Raw genomic sequence first — 24,275 nt, 5'->3', positions numbered from 1 at the left:
ACTATTGGTCTCTACTAGACTTGATCAAAAGAGAAAGAAGGAAAACAAACACTCAAAGAAGAAACTAGTCTATAAGACTAACAGCCCACATGAACCATGGCCTTATCTATCCTGAGACCAGAAGAACTAGATGGTGCCCAGCTACCACTACCCACTGTTCTTACCAGGCACACAAGAGATGGTCCGGGATAGAATGGGAGAAAAATGTAGTACAAAACCCAAATTCCTAAAAAAGGCCAGACTTACTGGACCAGTAGAGACTTCAGGAACCCCCAAAACTGCTGTGCTGTGATGCCCTTTAAATACTCCTGGAGGTCACCTTTCAGTCAAATAACAGATTAGCTCATAAAATAAACACATCACCCATGAGTACTGAGCTCCTTTAAATAATCATCTGTATGAGATCAAATGGTCAACATTTACCCTAAAGCAAAGATAAGAATGAGATCGACGGAAACAGAACAATCAGAACGGAAATAATGAGAATGCTGACACGCTGTGAAAAATGTAACCAACGTCACCGAAGAATACGCACAGAAAATGTTAAGTAGAAGCCTAATTTGCTGTGTAAACTTTCACCAAAAATGCAATGCATTAAAAAAGTCAAGCCACACACACACACATACACACACACAGAGTTTTTCTTACATGAAATATACGACTTTAATTAATTCCTTACCAGAGAAAAATTTAAAAATCAGTATATTACAGTAAGATTTTATAGTAAACAAATATTCACATAACTCATGCTTTACACAAATGGCCTGAATTAGTCAACATCAGAAAAACAAACAAAAATCATACCTCAGTCAGTTAAAACCCATTTTCCAAGGAAACAAACACGATGTTAAAAAAAAAAAAAACCCAAAACACTTAAACAACTGGCTCACCTTGGGGCTTTAAAATGAAAAATAATGCACAACCATTAACTTATATGAAAGCATATTTATTCTACTAACCGGTTTCTATACTAGTCACTAACTGTTGCTTACTCAAAGATAACCAACAAGAGGGAAAAACATGGCAAGTTTCCCGGGAAGGGGAGCTTACATACATTCTAAATATAGCTCCAGCCTTTTCTCACAACATTCAGGCCCAACTAAGGCCTCAGTAACTCTCTAGTACGACTCGGGGCTCCAGGACATTCTGAAACTATCTACGAAAGCTTTGAGCAAACAAGGAGAATAATCTTTCAGTATGTAAAAATTATAATTAAAAAATTTATAGACAAGTTCCCTAATGTACACATCAAGTTGATACCGTGACAAGTTTTTGATTCTTATTCATTAATTAGAAAGGAAGCTTCATGCTAACGTTCGTCTTAAAGACAACCCAGGCAAACTTATTTCTTCATTTACATAGTGTCTTAGTGATCTAGTGCTGCTATAACAGAAATACCACAAGTAGGTGGTTTTAACAAACAAGTTTATTCTCTCACAGTCTAGAAGGCTAGAAGTCCAAATATAATGCATCAGCTCCAGGCGAAGTCTTTCTCTCTCTGTTGGTTCTGGAAAAAGGTCCTTGTCATCAATCTTTCCCTGGTCTAGGAACTTCTCTGCACAGGAAACCTGGGTCCAAAGGATGCACGCTCCTGGCTCTACTTTCTTGGTTCTATGACGTCCCCGTCTCTCTACTCGCTTCTCTCTTTTGTCTCTTCAAAGAGATGGGCTTAAGACACAACCCAATCTTGTAGACTGGGTATCATCAACACAACTGCCGATAATCCCACCTCATTACATCATAAAGGATTTACAACACAGGAAAGTCACATCAGATGACAAAATCATGGACAACCACACAGTACTGGGAATCATGGCCTAGCCAAGTTGACACACATTTTGGGGGGACACAATTCATGACACATGGCATTAATGTTTTGTAAGGGGTCCTGGTGGCACAGTGGTTAAGAGCTTGGCTACTAACCAAAAGGCTGGCAGTTCGAATCCACCAGCCACTCCCTGGAAACCCTATGGGGCAGTTCTACTCTGTCCTATAGGGCTATTATGAGTGGGAACTGACCTGACGGCAATGTTTTGTAAAAGGTCCCTAGATGATGCAAATGGTTCGCACTCAACTGTTAACCTAAAGATTGGCAGTTTGAACCCACCTAACAGTGATGTGGAAGAAAAGGCTTGGCGATCTGCTTCTGTTAAGATTATAGCCAAGAAAACCCTATGGAGCAGTTCTACTCTATAAGACATCGGGTCACCAGGAGTCGAAATCAACTCAACAGCAACTAACAACAACTATATTTTGTAAACGTTGCAAAGAAAAACTCTCAAACTTGCACTATGAACAATCAGTGCTATGAGGTTCCCATCTGAGCATCCTGCCCACTAACAGGTGAGGAACTGGTATCTGGGACTGCCTGTCAGGAGTCCTTAAATACCTAGCACTGCCTGCCCCATCCTAGTAATTACATCTATTTGCGAATTGGAGGGACTCTTTTGAAAATGCACTGGTCTCTAAGTCTGCACATTATGTATAAAATGCTGGAACAAACAGCAAAAGCCTTAGGGAGCAGCTCTCTTCAAACTAGTTTCCTTGGTAGATGGGCTCACCCCTTGGCTGAAAAGGGGAGTTGTCTAAGCTATCATCACCCCTCAAGTGGACCACTGCAAAGATTTCAAACTCACCACCTTGTTTTCCGCCCTGGCCACTGTGGAGTAGCCACCAAAAAACCAAACCAAACCTGTTGCCGTTGGGTCAATTCCGACTCATAGTGACCCTATAGGACAGAGTAGAACTGCCCCATAGAGTTTCCAAGGATTCAAACTGCTGTTAGCAGCCGTAGCACTTAACCACTACGCCAAGAGGGTTTCCTGGGGTAGCCACTGTGATCCCTAATACCACATAATCAGACAACATCACTCCCTTGCTTAAAATAGCTCCTCAATGCATTTAGAAAAAAAAACCCAAATACCTCCGAGAGCCCCAGGAGGTCCTGCTTGACTCACTAGCCTCACCCCCTTCACACTCACCCCCTTCCGGTCCCCCAGAGCCTCCCTTCTGTTCCTTAGACTATTCAAAGCTGCTCCTGCTTCAGGCCTTGGCACCTGCTGTTCCCTGTCCCAGGAACACTCCTTCCTAGCTCTTCTTGTGGCTGCCTACTACCTCAGTTCTCACCTCAGATGTCAGCTCTACATCTAAGCCACCTCCCTCCACCTGCATTGTATGCCATTATGGTTAGTCCTTCAGAGAACCTGCCTCTACCTACAACTGTGCTATATACCTGCTGGATGTCTGCCTCCCACTAGACAGTGAGCTCCGTCGGGCAGGGCCCTCACTGGTCTGCTTCTCTGCAGTACTCTCCCCACTTAGCCGATGGCACAGCGTTGATGTTCATTAAGTATTTATCGAATCAATGCGTGAATGGATGAATGAATGAGAAAGTAAGACACAACTACCAAAACACTCAAAAGCTTTGTCACCTTGAGAATTAAGGTGCACCTGACCCAAGCCATGGTTTTTGAAGTCGCCTCACATGCATGTGAAAGCCAGATGATGAATAAGGAAGACCGAAGAATTGACACCTTTGAATTATGGTGTTGGCAAAGAATATTGAATATACCACAGACTGCCAGAAGAATGAACACATTTGCCTCACAAGAAGTATAGCCAGAATGCTCCTTAGAAGCAAGGATGCCAAGACTTCGTCTCATTTACTTTGGACATGTTATCAGGAGGGACCAGTCCCTAGAGAAGGACATCATGTTTGGTAAAGTAGAGGGTCAGCGAAAAAGAGTAAGACCTTCAATGAGATGGACTGACACAGAGGCTTCAACAATGGGCTCAAACACAGCAACGACTGTGAGGATGGTATGGGACCCACAGAGTTTCGTTCTGTTGTAAGTGGGGTCGTTATGGGTCAGCATCTGATACCACCACCACCAAAACACTGACACAGTGAAGCCTTTGGATGTTAACAAAAAATGCTCATAGGTAGATACAGATGTAGGTATCATCCAAAGGCTACACACTATGTCAGCATTTTTGTGGTGGTGTTAGGCGCTGTCAGGTTGGTTCCAACTCATAGCGACCCTATGCACAACAGAACGAAGCACTGCCTGGTCCTGCGCCATCCTCACAGTCGCTGTTATGCTTGAGCCCATTGTTCCAGCCACTGTGTCAGTCCATCTCGTTGAGGGCTAGGACCTGTGCCATCCTAACAATCGTTGTTATGCTTAAGCTCACTGTCGCAGCCTCTGGGTCAGTCAATCTATCTGCCTATATCTCTGTGTATATATAAATAAGTTTTGAAGAGAAACACTGACCATGAAATTAAAATATGTTCATAAAGACTTGATTGAGTTATTCTATACTTAATATACTCTCATGTAACTTTTGAGTTTTTATATTTAGGTAAGTTATTATTATTTTTTTAAATAAAGGTCTGATTCAGTTTCCCTATTTGGAAAACCGAGATGTGTACATCTTATAGAGTTGTTCTATTAAATAAAGTGATCCACGTAAAACACTTAGCATGTGTCTGGCCTATAGTAAGAGCAAGAAATGCTTATTCACAATGTATTCTAATTACTTAACACAAGAGAAAAGGAGGAACACAGGCCTGTTTAATTTTCTATCTGAGTGAATTGACTACTATATTTTTCTTCACTCACATTCTTAGAATTGCAAATTATATTTTTCTATATTTTTTATATAATGTTTAGCCAAAAAGACATTTGTCTGAGCCCATTTATTGTATAAAGCGAGGCCAGTTTGCCTGGGAAGTAAAGGCGTTACCCATCAAAGGCCTAAACCTCCAATTAGAAGAGACTGCAGGTCTGAAGCCTGCCCAAGGCACACAGAAGTTCCCTTCTGATCCCGCCTGTGCAGTGGCATCCCACAGACTCACAGTGGCATCCCACAGACTCACAGTGGCATCCCACAGACTCACAGTGGCATCCCACAGACTCACAGTGGCAACAGCACACACAGCATGGAGAACAACTACGTGGCATCTCCAACAGTGAGGCAATGGCAGACTGACCCACCAAGAGTCAGTGTCTGCCCTGTGGACAGGTGAGCTGGGTCTACTGCTAATGGGCATCTGGGGAGCACAAGGACTGGAAGGTGTGCTTTAAGATGCTTCCTCTGCAGGGTCAGTGACCTGAGCATAAGAGAAGGGAAGGGCCGGGGAGGAAGGTGTAAATCCATCGCCACTATGCTCCGTTTAACCAACTGGGTTAGAGAAGAAATTCAGCGTCAAGAAGTTTAAAGAAGGTAAGTAGGTTACAGTCAAAACAACCCATAAAAATCCAGCAGAAGTAATTACACTCTATGGTAGAGAAAGCCCTGATATACCAAACCAAAAAATTATGTACAAAAAAAAAAAAAATCACAATTTTAGATAAGCAAGATTTGAAAATATTAATATAGAACTTCTCCATCTGAAAAATATAGGGGGGTGTGTGTTTATGTTTCTGGAGGAAGTCTAACAGCAAGTTTGTTTTTTTTACAAAAGTGAGGATGTTGGCAGTGGGTGGCCTCCTATCATCTACTACTATTTTGAAAAAAAGTGTGTTTTAACATCAAAAAAAGAAAAAGTACATTATCTCAGAATAGTCCTTCCCCAGAAAGGGTGGTTATAACTTTTTACTAACATACAGCCTAACCCACTGCCATCAAGTCGATTCCAACTAGTAGTGACCCTACAGAACAGGGTAGAACTGCCCCATAGGGCTTCCAAGGCAATAATCTTTATGGAAGCAGACTGCCATATCTTTCCACCACAGAGCTGCTGGTGCGTTTGAACTGCCGACCTTTTTGGTTAGCAGCTGAGAGCTTTAACCACTGTGCCACCAGGGCCTCTATACTAACATATACACATTCATATTTTCATAAACATTTATGCTATTCTTATTTTGCTCATTTTCCTACAGACTCATGACAATTTCAACACAGATTAAAGAGCCAAAACCAATCACTAACCTCTCAATATCGTGGAGGCAATCCGCATTATGAATTTTTTAAGGAAAATTAATTATTACTATAAACAGGCATTACCAAGAAACTACAACAGAAATATTTGCTGTAATGTTTTTGAAAGGCCAGTGCTGGAAGACATCTGCCATTTTCATTCCACAGAGATTTTAATGATAATCGTTCAAAATACTGAACTAAAAATTTACAGGAATCAAGCAAAAGTCACCGAGTCAAGACAAAATTTTTGAAAGAAAGTCTGCATTAGCATGCATTAAGGTTGTTATTCAAGAAGAGAAATAATAAAAACAAGAGACATAATGCCGCTGGTTCTCTGCTTCGGTGTTTTTGTTTAAATGGTATTAGGGTGGCTGCATTAAAGGAGCCATTTCCTGTTACCCTTGGAGGCCTCCTTGGGGTGCAAGGGTATGAATCACAGCACACCCAGGAACCTGCATCAGTGGGTCCTTCCTCAGCCCACCGAATACTGGAGCATAGGAACTCCAGGTGGTTTCAGCCCCACTGCAGAGTGGGGGAAGCGCTCTGGCAGTACCTATTCCCCAGTCCTTCTACCCAGGAAGAAGCAGCGTCAGGTCAGGTATCAGGACGTTGCCTGGACCACGATCCTACTAGTGAGCAAGGTCACTGTGCATTAAAACGTGGCTATTTGGGATGACCATCTCCTGCTTCCTCACTTGTAGTTTGTCGGTACTTCTTTCTCTGGTATCTACTCCATAAGCTGATGGTAAAATTAGGCTTCGTCCTAGATGGACAGAGGCCCCTTAAGTCTTAAACTCATTTTATCAAAGTTCCTTGCATTTAGGTTTCTGGCATAAGCACCAACCAACCAACCAACCAGTTGCTGGATTACAATAAAAATATACTGCTTTCATTTTCTATTAGCCCCTGTACGATGTATGTATTTTGAGGACCTCATGAGGAGGTGAGGTTGCTGGGCAAGGCAAATTTGGACATTCCTGTCTTTTTTTTTTTTTTGCCTAAAACTAATGTCATCCCAAGTCCACTTACAAAGCATTAAAACCACTTGCTCTGTGTGTATGCATGAGGGGCAGGGAGGACTCTAGTTTATAGCAGGTTAATCTGGGGTAATTAAAAACCCACCTACTGCTATTAAGTCTATTCCGTCTCATGGTGACCCCACAGGACAGAGTAGAACTGCCCCATAGGGTTTCCAAGACTGAAAATCTTTCCAGAAGCAGACTGCTACATCTTCCTCCCGCAGAGCAGCTACTGGGTTCAAATCATTGACCTTCTGGTTGGCAGCCGACTGCTTAACTACTGTGTCACCAGGGCTCCCAAACAAAAAAACCAAACCTGTGGCCATCAAGTTGATTCTGAATCATAGCGACCCTATAGGACAGAGTTGAACTGCCCCGTAGGGTTTCCAAGGAGTGGTTGGTAGATTCGAACTGACAACCTTTTGGTTAGCAGCCTAGCTCTTAACCACTGTGCCACCAGGACTCCACCATGGCTCCAGCAGGGCTCCAGGGTAAATAAAACAGCTGCCAGTTAGAAAAGGTGCCTATGGCAAATGTTCGCAGCACTCCGCCATTATCTTCTGTATTCCTTTGCTTCATTATTTCTCTTCTCGACTCGTCTGCGCCTTCTCCCTTCACCTGACTTACCCACGCCTTTAGGCTGACCACCGCACCTGACTTACCCATGCCTTTAGGCTGACCACTGCACCTGACCTACCCACGCCTTTAGGCTGACCACCGCACCCACTGCACCTGACCTACCCACGCCTTCAGGCTGACCACCGCACCTGACCTACCCACGCCTTCAGGCTGACCACCGCACCTGACCTACCCACGTCTTCAGGCTGACCACCGCACCTGACCTACCCACGCCTTCAGGCTGACCACCGCACCTGACCTACCCACGCCTTCAGGCTGACCACCGCACCTGACCTACCCACGCCTTCAGGCTGACCACCGCACCTGACCTACCCACGCCTTCAGGCTGACCACCGCACCTGACCTACCCACGCCTTTAGGCTGACCACCGCACCCGACGGAATCCTCATAATCTGCTCCTCCTTCCACAGGCACATAGGTCCCGGGATTTATCAGAATCCACCAACCTCTTACACAACTGTACCTGAATAGGAGCCTCGTGACCTTTGGTTCAAGCTTAATTTCGAAAAGATTGTCCACTTTCCTCCTTAACCTTACAATCTGGGGTAGCGAGAGGCAGAGCAGGGTTCTCAAGTCACGTATCGACCAAAGTGTCACCAAAAACCCAAAAAACCACACCTGTTGCCGTCAAGTCGATTCCGACTCACAGTGACCCTATATGAGATGAGAGTGTCACCAGGCCATCACAAAAGGGAATTCCTTTAGAGCAAGGGTTTTATTATTTTTAACTTTGTCATAAATCAAAGACATAAAAGAAAAAAATAAGCAAAAACTTACTGTTATTGGGACATCTTTTGTTCCTGAATTTAATAAATGAAGATTTAAAACTTTTGGCAGATCTGTCAAAATTGAGGAAAAGAAATATTTCTTAAAAAGATGTTGTTTATAGAAAGTTAGAATCTTTACCTTATTAGACATCAAATTAAATCTAGAATGTGCAACGAAATGACAATCACTTAGAAAAAAAAGTTAGGGGTAATGAACTCACAAGGACACTGTACATTACAAGAATTGCCCACTGCTAACCAAAAACAAACAAACAAAAAACCCCCCAAAAGTTCCAAAATCTTTTAGGGAGATCAGGTGTCATTCCTAATCGTAGAGTTTTCCAGTGATGCACAGTGAAACAAATTAACAATGTACGATATGAAATTATTGTATTAAAACCAAACCTAATTTTTAAAAATGTAGCCTTCAATCTTCAACAACCAAATTTTAATTACATATGGCCCACGCAGACCCCAAATTTCAGGTACTCTTTAATAAATTTCAGGTACTCCTCAAGAAAAAACTCTACTTGGTTATTTTTAATTTTAAAATTTGCTGAATTTTGTCTTTCACTATCTGGGACAAATTTTTAGTAGTATGTTACTATAATGCAATAATCTATTTCTAAATAAAAAGGTCTAAGTAAATCTTTTGGTTTCTTTTAGTTTACTATTTAAAAAAAGAATCAGCATTACTGAATAGCTGAGGAACCGGATTAAGAAACTTGGGAACTACTTCTGCCTTAATCTTCCATTTGGAAAATGTCACTGGAATTATCCCATGACCTTGTTTTCCCACATGGTAAACAGGGAGTCCCGGGTGGTGCAAACTTGCGCACTTGACTACTCGCCGAAAGGTTGGCCATTCAAACCCGCCCAGAGGCACCTTGGAAGAGAGGCTGGCGATCTGTTTCCAAAAGGTCACAGCCTTGAAAACCCTATGGAGCGGTCCTACTCTGCACACACCGGGTCCTTGTGAATCAGAAGTGACTTGATGACAATTAACAACAACAAGCAATGGTACCTCTCAGAGAAACAGTTGTAAACCTGTAAAGGCTCTGAGTTTCCAAAAGTCAATTTCTAGATCATGAAACCCACAGAGAAATAACTTTTAAAGCTGAATTACAAAGTAACTAAAATAGACCCAACTCAGCACTGAGTACAGGATTTTTTTTTTTTTTAACTCCTAAAAAACTGTATTTTCTTTTTTTTACCTTGTGTTCGTAGTGTACCAAAATCTAACATTTCAGTTGAAGAATAAATTCCAGGAGCTTGGAAAAAAGAAAAGTAAACAATTACATCTCTCTTTGCCAGATGAAGATGTACTAAAAAAGAAAGAAAGATACTCCTGCAGGTACTTCAGCTTTCCACGAACCTGTGGTAACTTCAACCTCCACAGGGAGAATGATAAACTCCGTGCTGTCTGAGGCGTTGGTCTTTATTCGTATGAAGGCTGTGTGATTATCTGCTTCTCTAGATGAAAAACTGGCTCTCATCACTCCTTTGGTTTCATAAGGTGGTATTTCCTGACAATAAACACATCTGTTGTAATGCTGCATAATATGCTCAATAATATGACATGGATTAAACACGCATTATTATTTTATGCAGTGGTTAAGGGCTTGGCTGCTAACCAAATGGTCAGCAGTTCGAATCCATCAGTCGCTCCTTGGAAACCCTATGGGGCAGCTCTACTCTGTCCTATAGGTTCGCTATGAGTCGGAATCCACTTGACAGCAATGGGGTTTTTTTTTTTTTTTTTAAAGCCAGTTAAACAGATACATCCCACTGATTGTAACATGAACTCCAATTCTAGAGAACGTTAAAATGTGAAAAACTGTACATCTTGGAAGTGATGAAATATGGTATATAAAGTAAGCAAAGTAAAGGAATCAAATTATCTGAAAACGAAATGTCAGTTGCAAAATCACCATTAAAAGTTAGGGCCAATCTACAGAATCGGCTATTTGACGTGCTGGTGGTGCCTGGGTATACGATTCAGTCCCCAGAGTCTCTAACCAACAGGAATGTCGCCACTGGAGGGAAATGTTTTGCAGCGGTCCACAGGAGCCTCTCTAAGTGATAACTAAATGGGTTTACATTCTGCTTTTGTTACGATCTAACCTAAGAAAAGAAGACAATGCCTTCTAAGCAAATCTACAGCCAATTGCATCCAGCGAGGCTCCTAGCATGTCATTTAGTCTACATTCTCAGGCCTGTAATGAGGGCACACCTACACACACTCTAGAAGGAAAACTCTCTGAATCTTTTAAAAGTTGTAAACATACAGGTAACACAACATTTGTCAGTTCAACACCTTCCCGTGTGTAATTCAACAAAACCAGCCGAGTCACTCATATGCGACCATCACTACCACCTGCTGCTGTATTTTCCATCCCATAAACAGAAACTCACTGCTAGCTAAACAAAGAGGTGTAATTCTAGGTTTCAGAATCACCTGGATTCTTTGGGACCACCAGAATCTCTCTGTACACATCTTTCTGGCATAGTTTAGGAAATTCCTGTGTTCTGTAACTTACTGTCTTCACTCATCTCTGTTCTAACTTCTTAGTCTCAGAGGAGGAAATGGGCAGTTGGAATTCTCCCCGGTGGTGCAGTGGTTAAAGGGATTGACTGCTAACTGAAAGGTTAGTGATTTGAAGCCACCAGCAGCTCCTCGGGAGAAACACATGGCAGTCTGCTTCCATAAAGATTTACAGCCTTGGAAACCCTACGGGGTCGCTATGTGTCAGTATTGACTCCACAGCAGTGGGTTCCTTGGTGTTTTGGTTTTGGGATCTCCAGAGCTGGACCATCCATTTTCCTGACTCTAGGGAGCTAACAGTCTCTGGAGTTTTCTCATGTACACTGAAATGGGCTAAGGGTAAGATCAAAGGCCAACTGATTTTTTTTTTTCCATGCTAGGTTTATAGGAATAAAAATTACTATACCTTTTTTTTTTTTTAGCCACTGGGAGTATTAAAATATTATGCCACTCTCTGTATAGTTCATTACAGTTCTTAATTGTCTAGAATTTTGAATTCTCTGTTTATGAGATGCCAATTGTATTTCACAGTAAATTCTTAGCTCTCATTTCTAGAATTTTAATACAAATTTAATAGCTTATGTTTAATCCACTTAATATACTATTTCTCCCAAAGGCTTTTCAAATAAGAATATAGCTTTGAGGTAAGACAAGTAAGAAAATAGCTTCAAGGCAAGACAAATAAGAAAACAGCTTCAAGGTATGACAAAACAAAACAAAGAACATTTCTGTGAAAGGCTATAAATGGATCGTTCATGACATACTTCTACCTGCGAGTGTATTTTTGTGTCTTGGGAATTAACCAAATCACTGACAAATTTGTCTGTAAATGTTCACATCAACATCCTAGCAGTGTCACGTCCACATAATCCTTTCCTAGTTGGGGCTGGTCAGAAGACAGAGTCAGTGTGCGTGTGTGGATGTGTGTGCATGTGTGTGCGTGTGTGTGTGTGACAGACCAATTGATAAAGCAGCTCCTATCCTCACAGTTTATTCCTAGTGGTAAAGCCAGTGTCTCTTCTCCCAATGATCGGTGAGCAGTGATCTGAGTGACCCTGGTTCAAGACTTGTATTTACCACAACTGCCTTTCCCCTCTGATTAAAGCATGGTTGACAACATTAAAAAAATCCTCTCAGACGGCAGGGATCTTCACAAGGAAGGTGTTGCTACATATTCATTAATTTAGTTAATATTTGCTCACATTCTCCAAGAGAAAATGGTTCTCTAATCACTGACACGGACTGTTCTTAAGTACTCAACAGTGTTTAAGGTGGATGTTTTTCCTGTGATGCCGATCACCTAAGAATTTAAAATTTTCTAAGTCATCACGGATGCCTGACTAGGTTCCCTCTGCAAATACCTTCTCTAATGACAACGAATCTTAACTTTCAATTCTCTACCTTAAAAAATATAATACATCCGTCATCTTAAAACCAAACAATAGTTTAGCTTTTCTAGTAAAAAAGGCCTGCCTTCAGCATTATGCTCTTTTAAGAACTACCTATAGGGATCAAATTGGTAACAGTAACTTGCAATATTAGACAGGAACCTTAGGGAGCGGTGGGCGTGTGTTAACGGGAGGAACGGTTCGGAAGGGCGGTGAGAACGGTGGCACTAGAAGGGGGGTGAGAATGGTGGCACTACTCGAGGGGCCGTGAGCGTGTTTTAACGCGAGGAACGGTTCGGAAGGGGGTGAGAACGGTGGCACAACTCGAAGAACGTGATCAAGATCGCTGAATCGCACGTGCAGGAACCGTTGAACTGGCATATGTTTCGCTGTGTATATTCTCAACAACGACAAAATAAACAAAATTTAGAAAAAAAGTATAACAGACCCTTTCAACAGTTAAAAAATTTTTTAGTATCAAGCACATTATGATTAGGTTCCGAGACAACTTTGGGGATATAATTCAGAAAACGCAGATGAAATGGCTTCCTTTCCACATAGTGGGTTAAAGCTCCTGCTAGTTTTGATTACTGCTAGTTTTGATTACTGCTCGTTCCAAGAATTACTCCTCATACATCTCTTACTCTCTCATTCGACTTCCAAAAATACTTAATGTAAGTTTAACATTAAGACAGTAATTACAGAAAAAGCCATCCATATTTCTTTAGGAGTAAGCAGTTAGGTATTTTCCGGTATATGACAGAAAGCAATTAGCTTCCGTGACCACACGAGAGAGACACATCTGACCATACTCACCCACAGTTTTCTGGTACCTCCTTGCTGACCTGTGGGAAGTTCTAGGTGAAGATCTCCTCCACTAGAGTACATTTCTACAACCTGTGACAAAAGAGGGTATGATGGTTAAGTTCAAAATCACACCCTCAATGCAAGGGATCTGATGTTATGCTGGACACCGTAATCGTAAATATTAAAAATGTTTACAGATGCAAAGGATTATCATGTCATATCACTAGATTCTGTGCCCCACGTGTGTAAGCAATTGTGGTATTTTTAATTAAAACAAGGTAGCTTTAAAATACTAAACTTAGGGACTTCTGGCCAACATGGTGCCATAGACAGAAGCACCACACTGTCTCTCCGCAGCAAAGACCCAAAAAACTAAGTTTAAGAGAAACAAATGTCAATCCTGGAGCCCGAAGTGCCAAATGAAGAAATAAAGAACTCAAACACTGAATGGAATAAGAAACTGACAGAGAACAGGGAGTGAGAAGGGATTCACGCGAAGGTCCCCTATCAGCTAATGCAGCACGGATTCGCCATCCCGGACTCCTGTCATAGATTGGCGGACAGGGAGCATGGGGAAGCAGCTTCACGGAGCTCCCGGCAGGAGACAGAGCACCCGGTAACCAGTGAGACACGCTTTCCCACCCCCATCTCTTCCCTGCTGCTCTACTTCCACGCTTCCTGGCTGGCAGCAGTGACTTGGCTGGCCAGGAAGTGCAGCGTTCATGCTGCTTGGATTCGCCCCACCCACGTCTGAGGTCGGTGGACAGGGAGTACAGGAAAGCAGCTTCATTAAGTTCCCAGCAGGAGACAGAGCACACAGTAACCAGTGATATACACTTTCTTAACTCACACCCTTCTTCCCCCCCTGCCCTCAGCCTCCTCTGCTTCCTACCACCTGCTGTCTCTTGGCTGGGAGACAACTGCTTCAGCCCTGGGCCTTTTGGATTCACCCCGGCCACAACGGCCGGCTCCCTGAGTGCCATCTGTCTGTTGCTTGTGTTGCTTTTTTTCATTTCTTTTGGTTTCTTCCATGCCTTCCACCACCTCCCTGCCTCCCTTCTTTCAAACATCTGGCTCTGTGTGCCATCTTTCCTTCTTCTTGAAAGGCTGTAAAGCCCTGTTCGACTGGGGAACCACTCCCCTGGCCCAAGACACCATGCTGGTGGTATCCCCACGGCTTTGTTTTGTTCTGTTTTATTTTGTTTTCCTTTTCTTTTCATGGCTTGGGGGCCTCTTCTGGCTGGGCTGCACTGCACGGCTTATGAGCTACTTCCCAGTCTGCACAGCTGCATCAGTGGGATCCCTGGGGGCATTTCTTTTTTCCTTTCTTTCTTCATTTCTCAGTTCTTGTATCTCTATACTAACCTTCTTTTCCTGCCTCCTGAATACCTCATGCTGTGTGACATCTATACCACCTCTAGCCAGGCTATACTGTGCAGCCAGGGAACTACTTCCCCATTCTTCACAGTTGCACCAGTGGGACGCCTGGGGGTTTTTCTTTTTTTCCTAAATTTTTTATCTAGTTATTTTTTTCTTTTTCCCTTTTTCTCCATTTCTCAGTTTCTCATCTCTCCACTCCAACGGCAAGCTCCCTTAGCATTCTTTGTTTTGTTTGTTTTTGGTTCCTGTTTCTCTCTTCTTTCTCTCCTCTTGCCCATATCCATATTAGCTCCACACATCACAACCTCTCCCCTCCTTCCTGCCTACCTGCACTAGGCACTGGACATCACACCCCTGAGCAGCACAGGCACGGCCTACCAGAAGCTGCCCAACACTGATTCCTTTCCCACCCTGTTGGCCCTAGTATAGCCACAAACAACTCATTCCAGCCCCTACCCTTCAGCTGGACCTGCCCTGCTGCTGAGTGACTCGCTCTGCCCACTGGACAAGGTGAAAAGTATAGTGACGTCAGACGAGTAAACAACACAGAATGCACAGCCTGCCTGCTCAGACATAACCAAATAAAACAAAAAAGCAGGAAGAAACAACCAGATCTACAATCAAAAAATAAAGAAAATAACTACTGAACGTCCCAAAGACAGCAGACAATATCAAAACATTAAAAAAAAAAAAAAAAAAAGAACAGGATGGTTCCAGTAGGTGTTCAAAAGAAAACACCAGATGACTTTCCAGTAGAAAAAAAGGCACTAGAACTACCTGATACGGAATTCAGAGCTATCCAAGAGTTGAAGCAAAAAGCAGATGAAAATGAGGAAAAAACAGTCAAATTCATGGAAAAGACAGATAAATTCATGGAAAATACAGCCAAAAAAAAAATGAAAGAATTCAGGAAAATAATACAGGAACAAAATGCCAAAATAAATTCACAGCTAGAAATCATACAAAAACAACAATTAGAAATCCAAAAGGTAAACAACAAGATTTCGGAAATGGACAATGTCATAGAAGGGCTGAGGAGCGGTTTGGGATGATGGAAGACAGGATTAACCAAAGACAAACACTTGGATACAATTCTGTTTGAGGAAAAATCAGAAAAAAGAATGAAGAAACCCTGAGAATTATGTGGGATACAATCAAAAGCAAAAATTGCGATTGACTGGAGTTCTAGAATGTGGGATAAATTAGAAAACACAGAGAGGATCGTTGAAGAATTGCTGACAGAAATCATCCCGAAAATACTAAACTCAGAAACAGCATTTCAGAGTGGTTTCAGAGACTAGATTTTAGAAAACCCATCTATAGGACATTTGTTTTTCTCTTCTCCAAAGGAAACGATTCATGGAAATTATCAAATATTAGATTAACATCTGTATTATTTATAGTAATACAAGTGCTTCATTATTCACATTTATAACAAGATCTATAGGAATGAGTCTAGTAACTTACAGTAATTCTGAAATAGTGATGAACATAAACATTATTCTGAGATATATGCAATGATTATAACACGGTATGAAAATACCCGGTTTCCACTGGTGGCAAAAATCACGGGTACTGTTAATACCTCTGTGGTTTGTGCCTAAACTTACGATTTTTAAAACAATTTTATTGAGGCATAATTGATGTATAAGAAACTACACACATTTAAAATTTACAACTTGACAAGTTCTGATTCAACCAAGATTAAAATAATTAAGATATAATTAAGGTAATGAATATATCCATGACCCCCAGAAGTGTCCTCATGTAATCCACCTGTCCTCCTTCCAGCCCAGGCAACCACTGGTCTGCTCTCTGCCATTACACATTAGTATGTATATAAGTGGAATTTTATATAAGTAGGACCAGATGGTATGTATTCTTTTTGTCTGGCTTCTTTCACTCACCATGATTATTTTTAGCTGCATCCATGTTGTATGTATTTAATAGTTCATTCTTATGCTATTTTATGGCTATACCACAATTTTTTTTCCCATTCACCTAATGATGGGCATTTGGGTTGATTCCAGTTTTGGGCTATTATAAATAATAGCTGAGAACACTGTGTACAAGTCTTCGTGTGAACAGCTTTCATTTTTCTTGGGTAAGTACCTAGGAACAGAATGGGTCATATCGCAAAGGAGACTTTCTTTTTAAGGCAGGTAACCCCATCTCTTAAAAAGAAATAATATATTCAATTAAGTGCAAATATGTGGGGAAGTCAGAGAATAGATGGAAAACCTTCACTTGTTTTATCACAAAGGGACTCCAGGAGCAAATAAGAAAGGGCGAAGTAGAAAAATGGCAATACTTTGCAGCACAGGCTTAAAGAGTTTGTGTGTGTTCTTGTTAATGTATTTAGCAAAGAATCTGAGCATGACTACTTGCTCACCAATTTATTATAGTGCTCTTCTCCATTACCTATTGTATTAACAATAATAACACCCTAAACTGGAAAGTATCACGTTATTTCATCTAATCTTTCAAGATATCAAAGAAACAAGCATAACAATGCTTGGAAACAAAAGGTTAAAAAGTAGGCTACTGATAACAGAAAAAAAGAAAAAGGAAATAGGGACAGAAAAAGGCTAAATTATAAAATCAAAAGAAAGGTTATATTAAAACCAGAAGTATGACATGGTGTTAATTTTTAGTGTGGTGTTATTTGTTCTAATTTAAAATGCTTTAGAGAAAAATAAAAAGGAAGCCATACAATGGAATACACAGAATATCACTTGTGTAAAAAATATTCCCATAAGATGAAATGTCTATTTCTGTGTGCATACACACATGCAAGCACAGAAAAAAGTCTGCAGTGACACACACCAAGTACTATCTATGAAAAAAAGGCTTGGAATTGAAGTGTGTTGTCTAATACAACAGTCAACATCTGTATGTGGTTATTTAAATTTAAATAAATTGGAATAAAACTAAAACTTCATTTCCTCAGCCACCATAGCCACATTTCAAGTGCTCAGTGGCCACGTGTGCCTAGTGGCTACCGTATCAGACAGCACAGATAGGGAACATTTCCACCACTGCAGAACGTTCTGCCGGGCAGCACTGGAGGGGAAATAGGGAGCTCAAGGGGATTTTGCTTCATGCATGCTTGAATCGCTAACATTTTTTTCAATGAGAACATACTCATGTGCTTGTGCTGCAGAAATCAAATAAATTGAAGGAAACATCACAAAGCAAGAAAACATAAGGAAAAGCAAAACTGACAATAGTGTAACTCTAACAGTGCCTTCAAGATGAACATCTATATTGGTTCTAAGACGGCAACTTTGGTCTTCCTTTTTCTACTGTGGTAAATCTTCTGCAATAAAAATGATATAAATGGAAAAAGACTTGAAGAACAAAAGAAAAAAAAATTGAATTCAAGGAGATAGCTTTATTCTGGACGATGGCTTGATAACTCCCAAGGCTGAGGAGAAAAGGCAGGCTGGAAGTCTTCAACATGTGTGCAATGACCAGCAGCGTGGAGTCCTGAACCTTCATTCTTCCACGCAGGAAGCAAGCTTCCTGGGCATCCCACAGGGTGCTTCATAACACCCCTCTATAGCAGTTTGTGGCCAGTCACTCAGCAGGCTCTGGTAGAATGAAAGGATGTTTTTTTTTTTTTTAAATTTCTTTTACTGAAAATAGTCAAGGAAAGAAAGCAGCAAGAACCTGTAAAGCTTCTATACAGCTTTGTAACAAAGGTTACCCAGAGCAGGGAAAATGTACCATTACCTAAAGTAGCAAAAAGACATAAATGACAAAGTGATGATGAAGAAAAGAGGAAACACAAAACGAGCTTATGTAAAAATCCTGTCACTTATAAAAGCCTCCTCTGTGGTGAAGACAGCTGAAGAAATTAGAGTTTGGACAGAATATTTTTATGAGCAGTTATCCTTTAAGGTAAAGATGTGCTATTGTTTTATTTCCCACCCAGCTCCTCATCTACCCATACAAAGCTGTGACTCAGAAAAAACCACACTCTCAAATTGTAGATCCTTGTTTTATATTTTATTAACTTACATGTGCTTATACAGAAGCTGGGTCCCTGGTGGTGCAGTGGTTAAGAGCTCAGCTGCTAACCAAAAGGTCGGCAGATCAAATCCACCAGCCGCTTCTTGGAAGTTCTATAGGGCAGTTTTACTCTGTCCTCTAGGGTTGCTATGAGTCAGAATTGACTCGGCAGCAACAGGTTTTTTTATACTCTTCCAACGTCTGCCAACTATTGAGGAGAATCCCAAGATTGGGTGAGGTAAGGAGTTGGATAAAAAAAAGTTTGCTTTTTAACCACGATTCTATAATACCTCTCCTTTGGATTTTAATTTCTATGCTGCCATCATGAAAAATTTATTACTATAAGAAAAAAAAAAAAAAAGAACTGCTTGTATTTACACTGGGCCAGGAGGAGCTTATAGGTTAGAAAACTAGCAGTCTTTGCAGCTGAGTACTGTTCTTAAATTAAATGCAGAGCTGCCTAAACTGAGACACCAGAAAAGCTAAAGGCATTTTAAAAATCATTCCAAAAACAAGCCCAAAATTCAGACTACAGTAAGCTGTACCGAAATTAATACCGCTCTGTAATACAGCTATTGTACACTGCCTTAAAACTCATTTTAAATAGTGTTGAAAACTATAACAAACTGAGGTTTCATACCAAGTATTGCTTTCCACCAAAATTCAGCTCATTCAAAGTCGCAATCAGAAGCTCACCTGCAAAGGCTCACTGTGAGGATTGTGTATGTTTATTACGGGTGAAAAGCTGCCGTTCACAGGAACTCTGGCCCCAAGAAACGGCCTCAGTCGGTAGGGATTTGGAACTCCAACACCAAATACCTGTTTCAATGGAGGAAAAAAATGCAGTTTGAGTTGCTTTTACAACTAATACTTTTACAGTTACAACGCTGATTGATCTAGGGAGACTGGCAATCTAACTTAGATGGAAAAATCTTATCAACCGTTCTCCAAAAAAGCCCATCCATCCAGCTTCTATACTTGATTTCGCTACGCATTTGATTTGCTACATCTATTTGCATCTGCAGCGAATTCTTTAAGACACTGAAAATCAGAACGACTGTAGCCCTTCGTGAAGTCATGCAACAGACAAAAGAAAAAACAAGAGGGAGGGGATCAAAAGATGGTTTCCCTACACCAACCGTCAGGAGATGGGACCTCTGGCCCAGGTGACCTCTCCGAAACCCCGAGCCCAGCCCCGGTCACTTCCACAGGAAGGCTCTAAGGAGACTGACCGGGACAGTGTGAACTCGTTACACACGTGGTCAGCATTCACGTGCCTACAGTATGCTAAGCACAAGTACACAGAGCAGTGAGCAACAGTCAGTCAGACAGGAAATGTGCCTGCTCTAGGGGATTTACAGAATAGACCAGCTACCAAGAAAAATGCAGAGAAGAAAGGATAACGTGGCTAGAGTGAGGCTGTGGATACTACTGTAGGTAAGGTGGTCAGGGTAGTTTTCTCTGAGGTGATGATATGAGCTGATATCACCTGAAGGATGACAAAAAGCCGGCCCTGGAGTGTGTTCGGGCAGTAGAGAGGTTAAGGGTACGATCATTGTAGTTACAAAGACTGAGAATTCAGGACCCACTCAGCAATCTACTACTAGCATGATCTGGGCTTTCTTATCTTAAAAAAAAAAAAGAATAACAGTATCTATAACTCAGACAGCAGTTGTGAGAATTAAATGCATATAAAGGGCTTAGCATAGTGCCAGACAAATATAAATAATAATTCTTAATGATACTGACAATCTTGATATAGAAAAGTCCTGATCCATAAAACAGAAAGATGGCTGATACATAAAAAGATTTAGTCTATGATTCCTATAAACATCAACTTCCTTTATTACTCTAAACAATGATTCTGTGTAAAAACATAGGTTTATCCAAAATTTTAAAACGGTATTTCCTCAAGAAACACATGCACGTACATTTTAACTCTGAAATCATTATCAAGTATGCTTCCTAAGTGTGTAAAAAGTGAAATGGAAAACACTTCGAAAGTCAGTGAAAAAAAGTTTTTACTATTCTTTTGCCAACCTAACCTATGTTAGCACTTTAGCTATAGCTTTAATATCATTTGTTCAGACTCTGATGTGAACAGGGGTGTTCACAGCCACAGCCGCCAGCACGAGAATGCTCTCAGTCTAAACGCTCAGATGTTCTATTATCTCCTGAGTTTCTGAAGTGAGTTCCTACAAGACTGCCCCACGGCAGGTCTGAGATGATGACTACATTTTATAAAATAAACAAATGTTTTTATCCTGCTTCTTACCTGGTAAGTAAATACCCCATGATTAGATGTGTTAATAAATAAAGTATTTTCTACATTCCCCACTACTCTCGCAAGAAAAACGACATCAAATGATGTATTTCCTCCTGGAAGAATTTTCTGGAAAAGAAAAACAATAAATTACAAAGTCAAATTGACAGCCAAAAAATCAGATCATGTTCACCAAAATTAGACAGCCAAAGCTCTCTAAAACAAACACTGAAATCATTTTCATAAACCGGTCATTTTCCCCTAAAGGTTTAAGTTTAAATCAGCCAAACTATTGTGCAATGGGGACTAATAAAAGAGATGTAGGTCTTCATAGTGTATGTCCACAGTCACATATCTTCGTCAATTACCAGCTAAAACCCTGTACGACAGATGGTATCTTTGGACTCTGTTCATTCAACAATTTCTAGGCTCGAACGAAACGCCTAATTATAGGCTATTTCATCATGAAACAATCAAGTCTGAGTTGAGCTGAAGGTGAGCTTTTCATACAGACTCGCTCATCTACTACCACGCAGCTCCTTGTACAAAGCAAATAAGCCCAGACCTCAACCTGTGCTCACATCTGCACAGGAAACATGACACAAAATGTCCCAGCAACTTAAATTAGGAAAGAAGGCAGGGGTGACGATACATGTGGGAACCCACCCCTGTTATCTTGTGCAGACTGAGAATGCTGCTGTGGTCATGAAATAAAGTTTTATTACGGTAAGACAACAGGAGTGCTCTATGCAGTTTGAGAGATGCCGATTTTACCTGTCATAGAGAGTTCTGCCTTCAATGAAGCCTTAAAATGCATTTTAATATATAAGGTCATTGACCTCTCTCCTTCTGCCTCCACAGCGAGAACTCTAAAATGATCCCCAAATTGTAGCACAAAATACACAGCATTCAGACCAGGGCTTAGAACCGGTTCTGCCCGGTTTAGTCATGGCTGAGGAAGCGTCACCAGAACAGATTCAAATTTTTAAAAGTTGTGTGAGCTGGAATGATAATTGGAACAGGAAGTTATGGGTTGAAGCGCTGCCAGAAACTTAATGTCATCTGAGAAAGCAAGGGCAGCATATGTGTTGCAGAGCAGCCAAATCTCTTGCCTGTTGGATCGTGAACAAGGAGGAAACAGTGGCACTCTGCTCAAAGACGGCAGCGCCCCACTCAAAATGGTGGCCAACCACACTGCTTTGACTGTGGGTAACTCCCCGCCGTCCTGCCAATAATCCAGCGTCCCATATCCGGCTCCAGAAAGGGCTCACTACGCCTCTTCCAAGGCTCCCATTCCAGGGCTTTGACCTGTGAGTTTTTCCGTTCCAGTTACTGTGGTGAATCACCCAAACTGTAAACATTCAGGTCTGTTCGTGTTTGTATCATTGACCATGACTGAACTGGTTCGAACCAGTTCAAAGCCCTGATTGAGACTTCTGGCTTCATCTTAGGATGCAGAAAGCTAAAAAAGTACATTCCTTCCACCTTATCAACCACAAAAAATAGAATAATTCACAAAATAACTTCTTGAATCTGTTAGACAGCTTGGTTACCAACTAGTCTGAAATGTAAGGAAAGACAAATGCCTCCAAGGAGAGACGGAGTGTGAGTACTGGTTCACCTGTAGCAGAGCATGGAAAGAAGATAGGGCCATCACACAAGAGGGTAAAAGGAATTTGGTTAAAATTTTTACACATTGCTAATGGCCAAATAGTCCCTGAGTGGCACAAACGTTAAGCACTTGACTACTGGCTGAGAGGCTGGCAGTTTGAACCCGTCCAGAGGTGTTTCAGAAGACAGGTCTGGCTACAGGCTGTAAGAGGTCACAGCCTTGAAAACTCCACGGAGCAGTTCTACTCTACAACACATGGGGTTGCTATGAGTCAGAACTGACTCAACGGCAACTAACAACGACAATAACAACAAAGGCCAAGTGTGGGCTAGTATGAGAGTACAGAACCATTAGAAGCTGTAGACCTGTGGGGAATTCACACTCACTCAGAAGTTACTCTTTGCAGATCCCACTGTGTGGTTGCGGGAAAGATGGGGCAGAAGATGAGAGAATGCTTCCCTTGGTGGCGTAGGTGTGGGAGACGGAGTAGCTGCTGTTATGAAAAACACATGAAGAACCTATGCCCAAATGCTTTTCTCTTACGGAACAAGAGTCTTAAGTCACTAAGTAAGGTCAATAAACAGAACTGCCCTCTTCAGGGCACAGGAGGAAATCTACCACCACCCTGGGGTTAGGGCTGAGGGGACAAAACTCATATATGACCCACCAAAGGAACATGGCAGAGCTTGTCTGCCATGGGAATGAGGGTGGGATCAGTAAAAAAGCCCCACCACAGAGCTGAAATGGACTGATATTGGCCATTTTGAGTCAGACAATCTTATCTTATACTATGCCAGGAATGACAAATTGAAGAAGGATGGTGTTGCATTCATTGTCGAAAAGAACATTTCAAGATCTATCCTGAAGTACAACGCTGTCAGTGACAGGATGATATCCAGATGCTTACAAGGAAGGCCAGCTAATACAACTATTATTCAAATTTATGCACCAACCACTAAGGTCAAAGATGAAGAAGCAAGATTTTTACCAACTTCTGTAGTCTGATATTGATCAAACATGCAATTCAGATGCATTGATAATTAGTGGTGACTGGAATGCAAAAGATGGAAACAAAGAAGGATCAAAAAATCAGTAGTTGTAAAATATGGCCTTGGTGAAAGAAATGAGGCAGGAGATCGCATCATGGAATTTTACAAGACTAATGACTTCTTCACTGCAAATACCTTTTTTCAACAACATGAACAGTGACTATACATGTGGACCTTTCCGGATGGAATACAAAGGAATCAAATCAGCTATATCTATGGAAAGAGATGCTAGAGAAGCTCAGTATCATCAGCCAAAACAAGGCCAGAGGCCGACTGCAGAACAGACCATCAACTGCTCATATGCAAGTTCAAGCTCAAGAAAATTAAAACAAGTCCATGAGAGCCAAAGTGGGATTTTGAGTATATCCCACCTGAATTTGGAGACCATCTCAAGAATAGATTTGATGTGTTGAACACTAATGATCGAACACTAGGTGAGTTGTGGGATGACATCCAGGACGTCATACATGAAGAAAACAAGAGGTCATTAAAAAGACAGAAAAGAAAAAAAGACCAAAATGGATGTCAGAAGAAACTGTGAATTTGCTCTTGAACACAGAGTAGCTAAAGCAAAAGAAATGGTGATGAAAGATTTCAAAAAGCAGCTTGAGAAGGCAAAGTATTACAATGAAATGTGCAAGGGCCTGGAGTTAGAAAACCACCAGGGAAGAACACGTTCAGCTTTTCTCAAGCTGAAAGAACTGAAGAAAAAACTGAAGCCTCAAGTTGCAATACTGAAGGATTCTACAGGGAAAATATTCAAGGACGCAGGAAGCATCAAAACAAGATGGAAGGAATACTGTAGGAGCCACTGTACCAAAAAGTCGACATCCAACCATTTCAGAAGGCAACATATGATCAAGAATT

At 41.3% G+C, this 24,275-nt stretch overlaps 1 protein-coding gene across 3 annotated transcripts in view; it reads right to left on the bottom strand.

Annotated features, from left to right (window-relative positions):
- TMEM131 (transmembrane protein 131) overlaps nucleotides 1-24,275 on the bottom strand; it is a 229,133-nt gene that overhangs the window by 66,963 nt on the left and 137,895 nt on the right. For 2 of the 3 annotated variants that reach the window (XM_049857244.1, XM_049857245.1), the window contains exons 6-11: nucleotides 20,760-20,876; nucleotides 19,181-19,303; nucleotides 13,100-13,180; nucleotides 9,726-9,876; nucleotides 9,565-9,621; nucleotides 8,361-8,422 (exon numbers count right to left, since the gene is read on the bottom strand). In XM_049857244.1, coding sequence (XP_049713201.1) covers nucleotides 8,361-8,422; nucleotides 9,565-9,621; nucleotides 9,726-9,876; nucleotides 13,100-13,180; nucleotides 19,181-19,303; nucleotides 20,760-20,876 — 591 coding nt within the window. The remainder of the gene's footprint in view (nucleotides 1-8,360; nucleotides 8,423-9,564; nucleotides 9,622-9,725; nucleotides 9,877-13,099; nucleotides 13,181-19,180; nucleotides 19,304-20,759; nucleotides 20,877-24,275) is intronic. The other variant, XM_049857246.1, reaches the window with a different exon arrangement.

Source organism: Elephas maximus, chromosome 17, assembly GCF_024166365.1.
Source record: "Elephas maximus indicus isolate mEleMax1 chromosome 17, mEleMax1 primary haplotype, whole genome shotgun sequence".
In the NCBI taxonomy this organism is placed as follows: domain Eukaryota; kingdom Metazoa; phylum Chordata; class Mammalia; order Proboscidea; family Elephantidae; genus Elephas; species Elephas maximus.
Note: the sequence above shows the minus strand (reverse complement) of the source record. Positions and strands in the feature narration are given on the sequence as shown.